General features: G+C 34.6%; 1 protein-coding gene across 1 annotated transcript in view; it reads left to right on the top strand.

Moving 5' to 3' along the window:
• The window catches only part of tmprss15 (transmembrane serine protease 15), a 157,186-nt gene that overhangs the window by 114,637 nt on the left and 24,021 nt on the right, over positions 1-18,528 (top strand). The window contains exons 18-22 of the mRNA XM_039746291.1: positions 494-604; positions 2,313-2,445; positions 6,832-6,927; positions 9,712-9,758; positions 17,388-17,562. Of these exons, the coding sequence (XP_039602225.1) occupies positions 494-604; positions 2,313-2,445; positions 6,832-6,927; positions 9,712-9,758; positions 17,388-17,562 (562 nt within the window). The remainder of the gene's footprint in view (positions 1-493; positions 605-2,312; positions 2,446-6,831; positions 6,928-9,711; positions 9,759-17,387; positions 17,563-18,528) is intronic.

Genomic DNA, 18,528 nt, shown 5'->3' with positions numbered 1-18,528 from the left:
GCATTGGTGATCACCTGCATTTTCCTGTATGCTAAAAAAAAAATATTTCACAGTCATTTTTCTACATATGTTTAGCCATTTTCTTTATTTTTCTGTAATTATAATAGCACAAAATATGAGTTTATTTGATATTGGCATGGTAGTTAGTTTGAAGCCTTGGCTTTGAATCCTGGCCCAGTCACTTTCTCTGTGAAGCTTGCATGTGCTCCTGCTGTCTAAGTGATTTTTTTTCCTCTCACCACTCAAATACAGAGACATGTCAACTCTCACTCTAATGCGAGTGAGGGAGCATGAAAAAGGCTGATTCATGCCTTGCATAGCCTGCTGCCAGATAAAAATATAGGATCATCTTCTAATTACATTTGTTTCTTCCTTATAATCATCTGCCTTGCTGCAATATAATTTATCAAAATTTTATGTGTTCTTTTGTGTACTTAACATTGTCATTCCTAATGCTGGTCATTTTTAAACTAACTTGTATTTTTCTTGCAAGGGACTTGTTCATCAGGTGAATATCAGTGCCTCAGAGGCAAATGCATTTCAATCAGCAGCCACTGTGATGGTTATTTAGATTGTCCAGATGCATCAGATGAAGCTGACTGTGGTAAGCATCTTGTATGTTTTCACTACATATACTTGGGCTGTCTAGAAAGTTTTACAACATCAGGTTTACTGGTAGTAATTTATTATAGAATTGGTTGAATTCGCTCCTGGGTTAAGTAGATGCACTTGTCGTGGTCTTCTATTTCCACTGCTGCCTTACATACCTTGATTCCTTGAGTCCTAGTTCTGAGGCATACAGTATTTCTGGTTTCTGTCTGGAGTTTTTTTTTTGTTTTTTCTGTCCCCCCTGGCCATTGGACCTTACTCTTATTCGATGTTAATTAATGTTGATTTATTCTGTTTTCTTATTGTGTCTTTTATTTTTCTATTCTTTATTATGTAAAGCACTTTGAGCTACTATTTGTATGAAAATATGCTATATAAATAAATGTTGTTGTTGAAATTCTGCGCATATTCTCAGTCTCAGTTTTTTCTTCAGGTACTCTAAACTATCCCAAAGATATGCATGTTAGGTTACTTTACAATCCTAAATTGTAGCTATATGAATTAAGTAGTTACTCCTGAAATGGTTAAGACAGATACCTTCTCATTATAGTAATACTAAGGTAAGCATTTTCAATTCATTTAAGTTAAGAATAGTGTAATTTAAGTTTTTTCCCAAGGAAGTGTAGCTTGTATAATATAATACCAAGTGTTTGTTAAGAATCTGGAATAAAGGCTAAGAACGATGTTACAGACAAAGGCACAGTCTAAGTACAAAAATATAGCAAAATATTAAAACTACAAAAAAGTTGGTCAAGAAGGTAAGTTAGAGATGCAAACTTTATTCCTAATCACAGAAAACTATTTACATCAAGAATTCTACCTCATCCTCTGTGGTGGCAGAGTGGTTTAATTTTTTAATTTAAAAACCCTTGCTCATGCATCAGCCTATTTTTATTTAATTACACATAAGAGAGTTGAACATGATGTTTCGAGCCTTTGGGTATTCTACAGTGATTGATTTGTACGTAGCCAAAGTTCACAACTTATGTTCTAAAAGATGTTAATTGTGAGTTTCTTGCATTCATGGTTTATATTGTATGTTTCCTTTTTCCAAATAAAGTCAAGACAATGGCAAAAACTGTAAATGTAATTGTAATCTTTATATATAATATGCTACCGTGGCTGTTCGTTTGTCTGCAAAAAGCATAGCTGAGACTCATCACTCATCTTGTGCCTGGAAATTTTCTTGGGAGGTAGTGGAAACAGTTGCTAAAGATAAAATAATCTGGTCTGTCCATCTCTGTATGTTGCCACTGCCACCGTCATCAGGTTGTAAAGTGAGCTTTCTTTGTCTAAGCAATTTTTAAAGTATATTAGTAATTTTTACAATAGGTATTCCAAAGAAATGTTGTCCATCCTGTGTGTTATTTAGTAGTAGCTGCAAGCAAAGCAATTCACTTTGTTTCAATTTCTCTTTCCACCAAATATTATAATAAGCACTATTAAAGCAACACACATCTGTTTCAGAAGTATAACAGTTCTTTAAGAAGCAAAAGCTGACAAATTCAGTAAATGTTTAAGATGCATTTGATAGCTGCTTTGAAATGTATATTTATTTTTTGGGATGTTAGCTGAAATGGGTGGCTATCAGTGTTAAAAGTCTTAATCTTCAAATGTTTCAATTGTTATGAATCTCAAAGGCTGCTGATTTCATGACATACTGACATTTTCATTATTATTTTGTCATTTGTTTTTATTTTTAGTGAGCCTCCTCAATGGTACTCAGGTAACAGACGGCCAAATGCAGTTGATGGTTAAGCATGAATGGTACAGAGTCTGTGCAGAAACATGGGCTCCTCAACTGTCTAATTTCTTTTGTCAATATTTAGGTTTTGGGTAAGACACTCCTCATTTTATATACTGTATTTACTAAATGTATAAGCTGCAAAAGATTGTAATCTTTCTTTGACCATTTGTGAAAAAACAATTTAAACACATATACAGTTGTATCTTTAAATGAAGATCAATATCAGGTGATGAACAAAAATTGCACTGGTTGGTTAGTTAGCAGATAGTGTTGCCACCTCCTAGTGCTTGAATAGTAGCTTAACAGTAGTTTAGTTGGCGCACCTCTGGACCATTCAAGTGGATTTCCATAGGTCAAAAGAGTTTGGTTTGGCTATTTATGGTACTTAAACTGGCCCAGTGTGAGTGAATATGGGTGTGTGCTTCTGGATGTGTTGGGATGAACTGTTGCACCTGTCCAATTCGGTTGTGGAAAAAATGATGGATGGAAAAAAAAAACAGTTTGAACAACAATCTGTTGTGACGCGTGAGTCACTGTCTTGCACCCCAAAACACGAGGCTGAGTCTCAGTACTTTAGCAAAACCAGCTTTATTCAGCTTGAAAAAGGAACAGCACAGTTATTTATTGTAGCAGGATCTACCACTCTCCTTTGCATAGACAAAGCAGTCAGGCAGGTCTGACCAAGTAATACTGTTCCCTGCATCACCCATCAACGACAGGTGCTTATAGTGCGACCGTGATCGGCTCGGATTTGCTTCTGCGGCAAACCACCGCAGCACTGTGAGCCTGCGGTTGTCCTGGCAACAGATAAACAGTCTTCCACAGACTTGGAGATTGCGCTTCGGGACGCTCTTTGGTGTGCCATCCCATTATGGGGGGAGTCCCAAAAGAGTTTAGAAACCTCACATCTATTTATTCAATATATGTGATTGTAACTTGTAGTTAGATAATGGTAGACGTAAGAAAAAAAGTCCACACACTATTATAAATTCCCTTTAATTTCTACTGACATTTCTACTGGAGTATGCCCCAGTCCAGCTTTTACTTCTACCTTTCTGTCTTGTGGGTGTGTTAAAATATTCCTTTAAGGATCTTCTCTGTTGGAGGACAAGATGCCATTTTTATCCTCTGCTGCTGCCTCAATACTGGTATCTTAGCATTGTTATCCACAGCAGAGGAGTGGAGCGGATTTCACTCAATGAAAACATTGTTGTTTTGTTTTATTCCAGTCATATTTTCAAACCATTGGTGTTGACAGAAAGTGTGAAAAGTACATGTTCCCTATTGCTATGGAGTAAATAATACAGACAGTATTACTACCTGTGGCATTGTCTGCTGAAATGATTGACTAACCGTTGCCAATCTGCAATTTTAGTTGAATTAAAATCACTCTGCTTAATGCCTGTTCTTTAAACGAGAAGGCTGAAGTTATTAGTGACTTTATCATCTGTAATTCTGTCAAAATTATGAGACATGGCAGCACTCTGCTGCTAGCGTTCTGACTTACACCAAGCCCTAAGAACATTCTGTGACAACTTTGAGGGAACTACATTGGGTCCCCATTGAATCTTGTATTCACTATAACATACTTCTGTTAGCTTTCAAAGCCTTAAATGACCAAGCTCTCTCTGATCTTTTACACCTGTATTAGCCTGCCTTCCAACTCTATATTTATCATTCCTAGGACTAGGAAGAAAACTATGGGTGAAAGCAATCTGTGTCTCAGCTCCAACCCTGTGGAATGTTCTTTCTCAGAAGCTCTATGAAGTCGCCAGTTTTTAAAAACATTTGATAAATCTTACGTACTATATAGTGTTTTGTTATTCATTTCTACTATCCTTATGTATGTTAACCTCTTTTGCTATGCTTCATACTGCTTCCTTGGGCTGTAAGAGGCATGTTATAAATAAAATATATTATCATTTTTGTCATCATTCAAAGTATTTTCTGGGATAGTCCTCTTGTATTTCAGGCCTAGGCCAAGACATAGGGCAGTTTTATGTGATGTGTTTTATGGGATTGTGTTTGTTTCCTTACAATGTGGCATGTTTTTAAAATGGCTGCTTTCTATACTTTTAAATATGTCATTTGGTTTGAATGTAATATCTGTAGATTTTTGTGTAGTGTATGTAGGGTGACACTTGGGGTGTATACAGCAATAGGTACAGTGATCGTCTTGTCCATTCTCCACAAGCAGCATATTTCTTCTATCAGTTGTTGTTGTCATTATTATTATCACGTGTGATGAATTATTCTTTTTTTTTTAATTATGAGCTTCTATCGATCATTTAAGTTGTTTTAACCCAACAATATAAGTCAAGGCAATTTTCTGTTTGTCAATACTTGTAGAAAGTTATGTCACAAACAAACAACACTGAAGTTCTCTTATGTAGATGCAATTTGGTCACAGATAATTGTTTTCTTTTACCTGGTATCATTATTACCATATATTAAAGTGTAATCCTTTACTATTAATACCCATCTTCAACTACCATATTATATTATTATATTATATTAGTCAACACCTTAACTTTTAGGCCTTAAATAGTGACATATCTTACTAAATACAATTAATTAGTTAAACATTATAATATGATTTGTGAATACAAAAAGAAGCAGACAAGACAAAAGGTTCGAGCACCAAATGATGAACCTTACATAATTTGGAACTTTAGGGGGAAAAAAGGTTTTGCAAAATAAACAGCCAGACTTTTTAGTGACATTTTTGAACCGCAAGTCCAAGTCATGACGAACAAGTTTTGGTGGTGATGCCCTGTTTGTGGAGTCCTGGCAGGAAGAAGTGAATTTTAGGTCTCCAGAAGGTGATGTCAGCAGGCTTCAGGTCATTGATCTTCTAGTCTGTGGGTGAAAAGAAAGCAGTAAATAACAGCTGCAACCCTCCGCTTTGGGTGGAATTGCCATACAATAAGCTTGAAGTTGTCTCCCATTCACATGAATGTGACAACTTATTCTAATTTACAGATACATTACTTTTTATGTTGACACTTGGTAAAATATTTTTCCAACTTATAATAAAATATATTTTATTATATATTATTTTGGATTTTACACCCATATGTAAACAAAAGCAAAAAGCAATTGGTAATTTTTGATTTATTCTATGGCAGTTTTGCAAATTTACACCAGATGGCAGAATTGGACCAGAATATTTTTTACTAAATTCTGGTGGGGAATGCATTCTTTTTGTTTTTGTTTCTGTTTACATTTACAGTGACTTTTAATATGTCATTTGTATTAAATAATAACTAATGATTGATTGATTTGACATTTGTTTATTTATGGGTGACAAATTACATAAGTAGCATTGTTACCTCATATCTCTAGTACTCATTGCACGGCATTTGCTTATTCCTAGTTAGTGTCTTAGTGTCTTTTACCATTGGTACTTGATTAAGGTTTAGGATGTTTTTAATTATGAGCAGGATTACATTGGTAAGAAAACCAGTTCACTAATTGATAACAATTACTTATTAGCAGAATGAAAATGTGCACCTGATAATTCCAAGATCCCAATCTGTATGACCATGAATTGGACTAAGCAAGTTGGTAAATGGATAGATATTTCAAAACAAAAATTCTGCAAATGCATATCTGCTGAATCATGAAAAATCGAGCAGATGCAATGCTTCTAAAGAGGAAGTAGCAAGTGTATTTTTAATTCTTGTTGCTATACTAATTAGCAACTTGGACGCACAAATACTTGGTGAATAAACACCAGAGTAACTAAACATGGATTTTGGGAATGATTGAATTACAAGGCGGTGGAGAGAGGAGGAGTTGGAGGTTATATCATTCAACATTTTCAACAGAAAAGAGATACAGTACTCCTATTATATTTTCTTAAGCATTTGCTCTCAAAGATTAGAGAAATTTAACCTATTCAGTTTTAGAAAAGTGGAGATTAACAGGTTAAACGTTTAAAGTCTTGAAGAGAATTAGTACAGTGGATTCAACCTGTTTAAAACACTTTCAAATCTGTTCTTCAATAAGAACACAGGGGCACCTATTAAAGCTGATTAAAGTTTAACAATAATTTTCAGTTTTATAAAATAAGTTAAAAATGTAGGTACCTTCGAATCTTGAAGGGTTATTTTGGAGGAATTATGAGAATAGGATTAATAAGCTTTGTTACTCAGAATGGCTGGATCCTGTCAAAATTCAGAGTTATGATCTTTCCAGGTTGTTCTGGATCTACACCATGTGTCTCTTTTCTGAGGGATGTGCCTGAATCCTATCACAGAAAACACAGAGCTACAGTATCATAATCCTAAAGTAAACCAAGAAAAACCAAAACAAATGTAGAACTTGTGTGTTTTTATGTATTTTCTTTATGTGGCATGTTAAGAGTGACAGAAGATGCACCATATTAAAAAACACAGCATTTTAATATTGATTTATGGTAAATAATGTACATAAATCTAATTCCTGAACATTGTATTCTTTTATATTTTCAGGGCTGGACAAGCAACATTGGTTCCATCATCTCAGAACAACACTCAGTTTGTAACAATAACACAAAGAAAAAATGGAACCCTCCAAGTTGAAACAAGGTATAGACAATTTCAGTTTTAACAAACTTGCCTTAAAATACAAGTAGTCAGATCTTATTCATTTATTTGAGATTTAAATGTTCTCACTTAATATGAAACAGCTTTGCAACTGTTAAAGCACATATGTCCAAAGACATATGAGTTAGATTAACTTCTGATTCTAGGTTGTCCTTGTGTGAAAGCACCATGAATGGAAGCTGCAGTGAACTGGTACCATGTCCAGGGCTGTATCCTAACTTCTTGCCTTGTGTCTGGTATTACTATCCTTGCCCCCCTGACACTGATAACCTTTGAATTGGAATAAGCATGTTTAATAACATTATACTATATTACATTATGTTGTATTAGTTTATTTATCCTACAAGGTAAATTCAAAGCACTTATTCCAGAGTCTAATAGATCGTTTCCTTGTATTACAAAAGTGCTTAATATCAGCTGTAATTTCCCATTTACACTTTTTTAAGTTTACTTCCTTAAAGTCCCAAAGGATTTGTTTAATTTTTGAGGAATTCTGTAAGTATTAAAAGCTTTTTTTTTATTTTGCTTATTAAGATTTTGATCTTTTATTATTTTCAAGTTAAAAGCATCTCTAAATAAGCTGTTTGTCATCAACATTTACTGTCCTTTACATCAGTGTATTCTGTTTGTTACTTGTCACTATTTGAAATCTTTAAGGAGAAATTTCTTCACAATGAAATTATTTAAAATGAAGAAAAGATCCATCTTAAAGTAACTTTCGTAAGACACTAATGTGACCAGATTTTCATAGTCCTAAACTGGGACACTTGTGCATGGATTGACCAAATTATTATGGTTCCAAATTGAGACACAGCTCATTAATCAAGCAAGTGTGCTAGGTACAAATAAAATTAAAGACCTCTCTAGATGGTGGGGAGAAATTCTCCCATGACATTTTATGTGACTTGTAAAAACTGCAAATGAAATTGAAATTGTGCCCTCATGGAGCATTTATAGAAATACACATGAAATTGAAAATGTTTCCCCACAGAGTTTCACGTGCCTTGTAAAAATCCACCTGTAATTGATGTTAGGGGTAGGGAGGACCCCTTTCACTTTTTGGCCTCCTAAAAAATGGAAAAATGTGAAATTTTGTTTAAATCCAGCATGCCAGGCATAAAACGGGATGTGATGCATAGAAAGTGGACATCCCAGAAAAAATTACACATCTTCTTAGCCAAACTAGGATGCATAGCCTGAAAATAGGACATCTTACACACCAATTTTCACTTTACTATCCTAATTACAGCACATTAGAATATTAGAAAAATAACTTGGAGTACAATTTGTTGTTTTTGTCATTCATGTCCTGTTATGTCCTAAGTCTTGCAACATTTAAAAAGATATTGATACAGTATCATTGTATTCATTTGGGCAAAGAGTTACATAATAATGATTTGTTTTGGGTGGTAGTTTAATTTTTTAACATAGTGAAATTATTTATACATGCCCAAAATTGTTTTTATTTACTTTGATGTAGTTTATATTTTATTTTGCTTTGGCTGTCTTTTGTTTATGTGATGCTCAGAGATATATCACATCACCACAAGGGTGCTCCGGTGATGTCAGTGGAACATCCCTATAAATTTGGTGGTTTTGCCATGTTGCTTCATCCCTCAGTGGATATTTCAAATAAACTCTAGTGTGGTTTATTTCTCAAATAAGATACGCAATAGGTTCTGTGTCGATTTTGAACTTCCTTTTTCCCTAAAATTTGCTTTTTGTTTGCCTTCATTATTTCTCACAATGGTTCTAGTTTTCACCTTTGCCTGTCCCACACTACATTTCTGTCTGCCGTTTATCTCCCGGACATTGCCTTCTCAGGAAAATACCTGGAGACCCATGTCCCTACAAAGAGATCATCTTCTTTACAGGGTTATAGTAGCTCCAAAAATAAATTGCTAAATTAATCAGCCCATGCTATCTTGTACAGAAGAACAATTGAACACATTAATTAAAACTCAGAACATTTTGAAAAATAATTGTATTCACAGAGAATTTCAAAATGATAGTTCCTGCATTTAATACCATATAATAGCCATCAGATAAGTGTATAGCAGGCCCTGATGACTACCCAATGGAATTTTATAAACTTTAAATAGGTTAGCTCCACTATTATTAGGGACATTTACAGAGGCTAGAGACAACAAAATTCTACCTCAAACTTTTTGCAAAGCATTAATTTTCATCTTTCCAAAGACAAATAAGGACTTATTACAATGTGTATCATGCAGACCAATTTCACTTCTGACTAATGATATTAAGATACTCTATAAAGTTCTAGCTAGAAGGAAGGATAAAGTGCTTTATTCTGTAATATCACAAGACCAAACTGGATTTATTAAAGGCTACACTTAGCTTCAAATATTTGGCATCTGTTTTATGTAATATACAATCCCATAAAATTTAACACACAAGAGATCATATTATCTTTGGTCACAGAAAAAAGCATTTGACATGGTTGAATGGGACTACCTTCACCACATTGCACACATTTGGGTTTGGTCCAAATATATGTGCATGGATAAACCTACTCTATATAAGTAAATATAAAGATGATATAAAAATGTTGCTATCACCATGGAAAAAATCAAACAAGATATGAACAGATATAGACCCTTCATGTCACATTAGCAGGGAGAATTAGTACTGCCAAGATGAGCATCTTTTCCAAGCTTCTTTATCTATTTCATAGTATCCCTACATTAACAAACCATTCTTTAAGAAATTAGACACAGTTATGACCTTATTTATTTGGAATTCTAGATGTCCACACATTAAAAAGGCAACTCTACCAAGACTTAAAGCAGAAGGTAACAAGGCACTACCTAACTTTCAATTTTATTACCAAATATAGAAGCTATGAAGGCCTGGACATTGACACAAATTGATAAATATACACATTTATGGTCTGCAATAGGGATACAATCTTGCTTTATTTCTTTATATGCCCTGCATGGTGCCACAGTAAATACAAATTTTCATCAGTATACCAATAATCCAATTGTCCATCAATCACTCAGAATATGGAACCAATACAATACGCACTTCAGTGGAGAGAAGCTTGCACCTTTAAATGATAATCACCTTTTTCTAACCACTCAAAACTATACAGTATTTAATCTGTAGAAAATGTCTTAAAACACTTTGTATATAGATACTGTAATGATTTTGCATCTTATGAACAATTATGCTTTAAATTTAACTTCCCATCAACACAATTTTGTCCACTACTTTGCTTAAAGGATCCCATCCATTTCTATTCCAGAAAAATATTGATCAGTATTGAAGACTCAGACAGCATCTCAATAATATATAACAACATATTAAAGTCTTTTCCTTTCAAAGAGCCGTGGGTAAGGTGGGAAAAGGATCTTTCACTTAAAATCTCAGAAAAGATGTGTAAGGAAGCCATGCATAGAATACTCTCTTGCTCCATATGCACAAAGCACTCCCTTATTCAACTTAAAATCTTCCATAGATCACATATATCATTTTTAAAAATGTCCAAAATGTATTTGGGGAAGATCCAACTTGCGAATGTTGCAATCTAGCTCCAACCTCACTGCAGCACATGTTTTGGCAGTGCACCAATGACGTGAATGACATGAAAAGCTTCACACATTGGTATTTAAAGATTTTCTACCAAGCTCTGTCAGACTGGAGGTAGACAGTTATTTTCAGGTCTTTCTGTGGAGATGTTCAGTTAGATTCAAGTCTGGGCTCTGGCTATGCCAATCATGAACATTCACAGAGCTGACCCTATGCCACACCTGTGCTGTTTATCCTTTGTGCTTTGGGTCAATGTCCTGTTGAAAAGTAAACCTTCAGTCCATTCTGAGCTCCAGAACTCTTAGGAACAGCTGTTCATTAAGGATATCTCTGTACTTTGTGGCATTCAGCTCTCCCTCAACCCTGATAAATGTCCCAGTTCCTGCCACTGAAAAACAAACCACAGAGCATAATGCCTGAAGCTGGCTTGGTCCATTTCTGGAATGGTATTTTGCAGGGGTGAGAGGTGCCTGGTTTACTATAGACATGATGTGTAGTCCTAAACAGTATAATCTTGGTTTAATCAGACCAGAACTTCTTGCTTCTAATATCTTAAGAATACTTTAAGTGTTTTTTTTTTTTCAAACTCTAAGGGGATTTTATGTGTCATCTGGTCTCTCTACCTTAAAGCCCAGATTAGTGGAGTGTTGCAGTAGTGCTTCCCCTTCTACAAGTTTTTCAACTCTGGTTCTCTGGAGCTCAGACAGAGTGACCATCAGTGTCTTAGTCACTTCTCTTAAATAGGCTCTTCATCCCAAATTGCTCAGTTTGGCTGGGCAGCTGGCTTTAGCTCTACAGACAGTTCCTTCAGCCTCATGGTTTGGGCTCTTAAAACATCCTGAAAGCACTGCATATAGTTTGTATAGTGCAGTATGATTATTATAAAAATAAAATATATGGAGCACACATTGACCCTGTGCACAGGCAGGTAGTAGCTGTTGCAAATTGGTGACCAAGAGAATATTTATAAATACTGAATATGTAAAAATGTTGAAATTTCCATTGCAGCCCTTTGAAGAGTGAAGCTAAAGGTTAATAGTTTAGAACTGAAAAGAATGTGACTGTTTTCTCACAAGATCTTCATCCTCTTCAAAACTGAAAATTTGTTAGCTTTATATAAACAAAAATGTCAAAAGACCACTGAAATAATTAGGAACTGCATTCTTTGTAAATAATTATTCATTCCTGTAAATAATTATAGTGTCAATCTTTTTAATGTATTTTTCCACCATAATTTTACATGCTTATAAAAAAATGATGTCTAGTAATATGCTAAGATGGAGAGCTTGCTCAACAGCTTCGTTTTAAGAAATGTGATGGCAGTGTGGCTTTTTCATGTGGCCCTGCTCTCCTTAATATTTCACACTTTTCATAGTTATTGTTACTAGCTGCATCATATTTTGGGAAAAGTCCTTCTTCATTATCGAAATCCAGTATAACAACAGATCACTTACACATGCTGTGTTACTTTCCTTTATCCGTATTCTGTGGGCTTGGTAATGTGCTCTAGTCATTTCAGTGACTCACTTACTGTATGTCTTAGATTGATATTATTTCTTTTAGATAATCAATATAAAACTGTTTTAAAGTAAATTTAATTGGTTTAAATAAGGTCACAAAAGCCATAAATGTTAGCCAAATATAAATGTGCTTCTTTTACCTAGAATTTTATTAACAGTCTTAACTAGTACACTGGCCTGTTTGTGAACAGCTCCTTATCTTTTAGAAGCATTGCATATAATATAAAAACCGCACCAATTACACATCTTGAAGAAACTTTATCCAAGGTCTAAACGCAAAATAGTAAAGACAGTGCTCCAGTGAAATATCTGAATGAATTACTAAGCAATTTATTCTATGGTTTGAAATGTACTACTTTCTCTTGGTGTCAGGGTGCATAAATTATTCTGAACTGCTCAAGTGTTTGCCGCTCCTTTTGATTTAGTATATTGTACATTTCTAAACAGATTTCAGTCTCATTATTGTGAAACTCAGCACTTTGTTACCTTTGGATCCCTTAAATCATGTGTGGTATTTATTAAATGGGGAGTACTTAAAGACAGACTTTTACATTTTGTAATTTATGTGCTATATACGTTTTTTTGTGAAATCATTGTAATGAAGATGACTAAACGCCTTCTTTCATTCTTTAATGATAATCTTTGACTTTTTTTTCCTTTTGTTTCCTTTTTGGAACCAAACAAGGTTCTCTTTACTTTATAATAAGTAGCACAACCTGGCTATGCTGGTTCTGATACAGTGGCTTCTTTTGAAACAATCAATTGTCAGATTTTGGTAGGGTAAGCTCATTTTATGCCTGCAGTTTATACCAGGCTGATCTTAACAGTGTCTATTGCTAAGTAATCATGTAGCAGTCACATGATAAGAAGAGCAAGAAACATAAAATACCGTCTACCATTTCTCATTCTGTGACTGGTACTGCTTAGAAAATGTTTTGCCTTATGAAAGGATGAGTAGAAGATTATATAAGGGTAAATGTTTTAAAACAGAAGACCAAACAGCTTTTAGAACTGCAGAGGAGTAAGAGAGTGTACTAGGGAGCAAAACAGCAAGAGCTTAAAAATAAGGAACAAAATATTTGGGGTACCAGGGCTCTGGGAGTCCATATTTAACAGTTTAGACCCCCGTAAAAGCTTAAAAATCCAAATTGTCAGGGCTCCCTGAAAATAAATTATAAAAACATGATGGTTTTACAAATCACACTCTTTACTAAATTTGTGTGAAAATATTACAATAGTTGGAAGATGCAGTAACTCTTCAGAGGTGGCAAGATAGTGGTCTACAAGTTCTTCACAGGATGAGCAGGGTTAGATGCTTAAGTGCCAGCTGCCTTTCCATCCGCAAACATGTCTGTAGTTATATGATTTGTGAAATAGGGCAGAGATACTGTATTTGGAGAAAATGTATGAATAGGAACCCCAAAGCAGCTGCTAGTGCTTGGTCTCGGTGATGCTGAAGCGTGTGATGGAAGACAGCAAGAGATAGAGATTGCTGATACTGACAGTGTTTATGTTGCACAGTAACACTGTTTTATTCTTGAAATATTATCCTGCTGGCTTCTTTGCTGTTAACTAACCAGACCTGTGGCAGTGTGGTGGACTGATCCCCAACGTTTAATTACCTTAATGAACATGAAGAAATAGCCAATTTAACTCAGCAGACATAGTATATAAGTGCCTATGTCTCATAGAAAAGTGCTTGCTTGCTCTTCGTGATGCTGGTTAAACATGCAAGGTGGAAAGGCTTTTGTTTGCAGATTGTGTATCCACATATGATGCAACACCTATCCTAAGTGATAACAACAGAGTACAACAGTGGTCAGGGAACACTGGAGCACTAACTGGATCTCCTGATAACCACAAAGTATGCTCAGCTTGTGTGTACTGTTAGGAAATATCTCGTAAAAGAAAATTATTAAAGTGTTTTAACAACTTTCCATGATGCCATTTTGCTTGGGTAATGGAATAGATAGAGAGAACCTCAGTGCCTATAGATTTAGCTGTTGGATGCCCTGTGCTCAGGACTAATATTTTAAAAATTTCAAATTGCCAGTCCTATTTTAGGCAGTTTGTTCTAATTGTATGTTCCTTGTTTTCTGTCTTTATTTAATTTGGTTTCTGTATATTTGACTCTAAATAATTTAATTTGGTTTCTGTATATTTGATTCTAAATATAATCTAGAGTTGGCTTGTGCCTTTAGCCTTACACTAGAAGTGCAGTGGCTAATGCCATTTAGCATTGTTTATTCTTATCCTTCCTTGATGTTTTCTAAATAGATGCTTTGCAAATGCCAATGAAGTTGTAACTTTTTTCCAATTCAGAAACTGCAATGATGTTGTTTTTCTTAAATCTGCCAGAAAACCATGTGTATGTGATTCAGTAAGTATGGGTATATGTAATTTAATTCATGTACCAGCATTTCATGTCCATAAAGAAATCCCATTGTTCATTCTGGCATTTGCATACATGGTCGGGTCTGTGGAAACACTGCAAGTGAGCCTGTGTGCTCGCCCTGCCTGGGGTTTGTTTCCTGCCTTGCGCCCTGTGTTGGCTGGGAATGGCTCCAGCAGACCCCTGTGACCCTGTAGTTATGATATAGCGGGTTGGATAATGGATGGATGGACATACAGTTTTAAAATCAGTTAGACATACGGCTTTCCTTTTATCTGCATTTTTCATGAAACATGGTTGCAGTTTTTATAATTTATTTGTATAAGAAAAAAATCTATATATTTTTTTAAATTTTATGTGCCCAGCTGATTGAAATCTTTTTTGCTTTTCACTAATATAGTAAATACAGTAAATACCAAAGCAGTTTTTGTCAGTGTACCCTGGGAATTTTTTTTTAAAACTGAAAATAATGCTAGGATTTAAAGTTAAAATAATATGCTGTGTGCCAAGAAATTAATTATTTTTTATAATTGTTTTGATTTTATTAAAATCAAATAATATTCCATACAAATAACTCAAGTTTTACAAAAAAAAAAGGTTCTGAACAAATCAACCCCCACCCCAGAGAAAGAGAGCTAGGCCAGCAGTGTAAAACTTTATGCCAGTGAAATAAGTAAATAGATAAATTAATAAATGAATAAAGATAAATGGAGTAAAAGATGGGAGAAAACCTGCTTCCTAAATTTAAATGCCTTTTCTTAAATGTTATTGATTAGATCCTGCCAGGTTTTGAAAAAGTTTTGTACAGATCCTCTAAGTGCGAATTAGACTTTTACCAGTTTCAAATAGTATAACAACATCACGTACCCAGTGACTTAGTATAGGTGAGTTAGGATTCTTCCAATTGAGCAAGATAAGTCTGCGTGCCAATAATGTTGTAAAGGCAATTACAGTTTGTTTGTCCTTCTCCACTTTAAGCCCATCTGGAAATATCCCAAACACAATCAGTCAGGGCGTTTTAGGCTCTCTGGCTTTGGGAGTAGGGTATGTTATCAGGATGCCGAGCTGATTGTTTGTGAGAACAAAAGGATTCAGACGCCACTTGGTGTATCCTTTGATGACTAGCAGTGAAAAAAATACAAAGCATTTCTAGTTAATGCCATTAGGATAGTCTCTGCCCATATGACCCTATAATGTAATACACTGGTTCAGAAAATCGGTGTTCGGATGGATTTTTTGCTTGCTGTCTGTATTTGTTAACATTTTAAATCTGATTTTAGTATTTAGGTACTTTGGCTTTCAAAATGCACTATATTAATAAAAAATCCATTATTATCAGAGTGTTGGTTCATTTGTTTTCTGATCCCACATTTTCCATTATAATCATTGAAGGGTAAGTGCAGAAAGGTATTCTGTCATATATAAAAGTTTTAAATTCAAACCATTATAAAGTACATTTGTTTTTATACTAGTTTATTGTTTTATGCAGAAATTAAATCAGTGTCTTTTATTTGATTGTTTACATTTTTTAATTATTTTGTATATAGATGTAATAACATTTATTGCAAATGTTGTTTCTTTTTACCCACAATGAATTTATTCTGTACCTAAAATGGAAGTGCAGTACTTTGCATGTACAGTTGAAGGCAACTTTTCTTCTCATTTTGTTTATATCTAAAAGAAATAATGAAGTATGTTTTTTTTTTTTTTTCGAATGTAATATGTATTTAAAAAGTGACATGATTTTATTGAGTGGTCCTCAGTGATTCATGGTAAAAGCTAAAGGACTCATAATGTTTTGTCTATGTTTGCTTTATAGTTTAAGATAACTCAAGTATTGATCTATTTGGACCTCATCCAGCTATTAAACAAGCCTGCTTCTTAACATTTGTTGCACAAAATTATATAAAAGAACAAGAGATCCATAGATGAACCATTATTTGCTTTCCTTTATTTGGTTTTACAATAGTGTATAGTCTGAAATGATTTTTAAGACATAAAAGCAATTCTACGTTTACTTTCCTAATTGCATTTTTGGCTCTGTGATCACTGAATTAACAGTATGTCACCCTCAGCTCTATCACAAAGATCAAATGTAATTGTAAGGCAATTTTGTTAAAGGGGTCTCTGTGTCCACCATTAACAAATGAACCCCATTTAAGTAATGACTCTGAGCAGCTGCCTCTACTTAAAGGAAATAGCATTTACAGAACAGAATGGAACATGAATTCCAAAGGGAAATGTCTAGCTTTGTGGTTGAAAAACTACTTAAAGGGATGGTAGGGGACATTTAAATAATATATGGCCTTTGATATTAGTCAATATGAGTTTAAAACACTTGTTCTTTTTTGCAGTACTACATGTAACAACAGATCCATCATTCATCTGCAATGTACAAAAAGAGGTGACGTATATTATAGCTGTGATTTTGTTTTTTGTTTGTTTAATTTTTTTATCATTCATCTGAACAGTCTTTTTACTATTCCTCATTTCTTTGGTAATTTTGTAAGAGCCATCCAGTATATTTGATTAATTGGGTTCAATGATTAATGGGTGGATGTGCACGACACTAATTCTCCCAAAGGGGAAACGCTCAAAAAATGAAAGCCCACGAGACAGATCCAGCATGTCTACTAATCTAATCTGCTTGTATATCCTCCATGGACAGCACTGGTGCAACTGTTTGTGCCATTGCCTCACAGCTCCAGGGATTTGTTTCAGTTCCTGGCCATGTCATGGTCTATTTGGATAATGTCTGTTCTGCCCCTGGTCTGCATGGTGATGCTGTTGGCTGAGTGTGAGTGAGAGTGGGCTATAATAGTCTTTCAGCCTGATCTGGATTAGGTTTGTTCCACATTCTGACAGGATAAGGAAAAACCTTTCTACAACTCTGTAATAGAAAATGAGTATTTATGAAACAGGTGAAAGAGAGAGATAATTCATTCATATTTTTTTATCTGTGCTTGTTTCTTTTTCAGAATGTGGAACCAGAAAGGTCTTCATGAAATCTGATGGCAGGATAGTTGGGGGCAGCAATGCCAAGGAGGGTGCATGGCCTTGGGTAGTTTCTCTGTATTTTAATGGCAAACATATCTGTGGAGCTTCACTTTTAAATAAGAAATGGCTGGTAACAGCAGCTCACTGTGTTTATGGGTAATCTTTATTTTTATTTTGCATGATTTCTGAAGAATCCTTTTTGCATGTTATTTTTCTTGAATAAAAAAGTTTTTCCTGTATGTGTTATGATAGAATTATTGCTTTCTCTCATGCTATTTGCATTACTTTATTTTCAGCCACTCATAGATTAGAACAATAAAACCTCTGCAACAAGGTTTTTAGCAAAGAAGTAATCTACCCCCAACACTAATGAGAAGGACTGTGGGCACTAGAAGCTTTTTCAATTGTGTGTATATGAACTTTCCTTGAATCCCAGGATTCATTTAGTTCATTAAAGTACACTTTATTGTGGGAGCGTGGCATCCTATAGTGAGTGTTTTGGTTTAAGTCTGAATTTGGGCTGAAGCCCCTCAATGTGAAGTTTCTTTGTTTTTTCTATAGTTTTGAAGTACAAGCAGTTAATATGACACCATGAAATGTGTCTGGCATATTAGGCTTTGTGAGTATCCAGCCTTTCATTCAGAGCAGGGCAGGTTAGTGTTTTGTGTACTTTAAGTAGTCTTTAGCAATGGTGCTTCACTAACCAGAATGAGATAAGGAGGTTATGAAACTGAATATTTTCATTAGCTGACTGAAAAGCTGTCAACAGCGTAATGAAAGGATCAAGCTAGTTACCGTGATTTTACATGGTTTTTAAAATATTCTATATTTTCAAATAGGTCATAACAGATATAAAAAAAAAACAATTAGTATAGCCAAATCAGTCTATTTATTACTATAGGAAGAAACATAAAATGAGATAGTCACCGATCGTTTTAAACTTCCATTAACTTCTCAAGTGTACAGTTAGGTCCATAAATATTTGGACAGAGACAACTTTTTTCTAATTTTGGTTCTGTACATTACCACAATGAATTTTAAATGAAACAGCTCAGATGCAGTTGAAGTGCAGACTTTCAGCTTTAATTCAATGGGTTGAACAAAAAGATTGCATATAAAATG

This window comes from Polypterus senegalus, chromosome 2, assembly GCF_016835505.1.
Source record: "Polypterus senegalus isolate Bchr_013 chromosome 2, ASM1683550v1, whole genome shotgun sequence".
In the NCBI taxonomy this organism is placed as follows: domain Eukaryota; kingdom Metazoa; phylum Chordata; class Cladistia; order Polypteriformes; family Polypteridae; genus Polypterus; species Polypterus senegalus.
The sequence above is the reverse complement of the archived record's forward strand: the minus strand, read 5'-3'. Positions and strand labels throughout refer to the sequence as shown.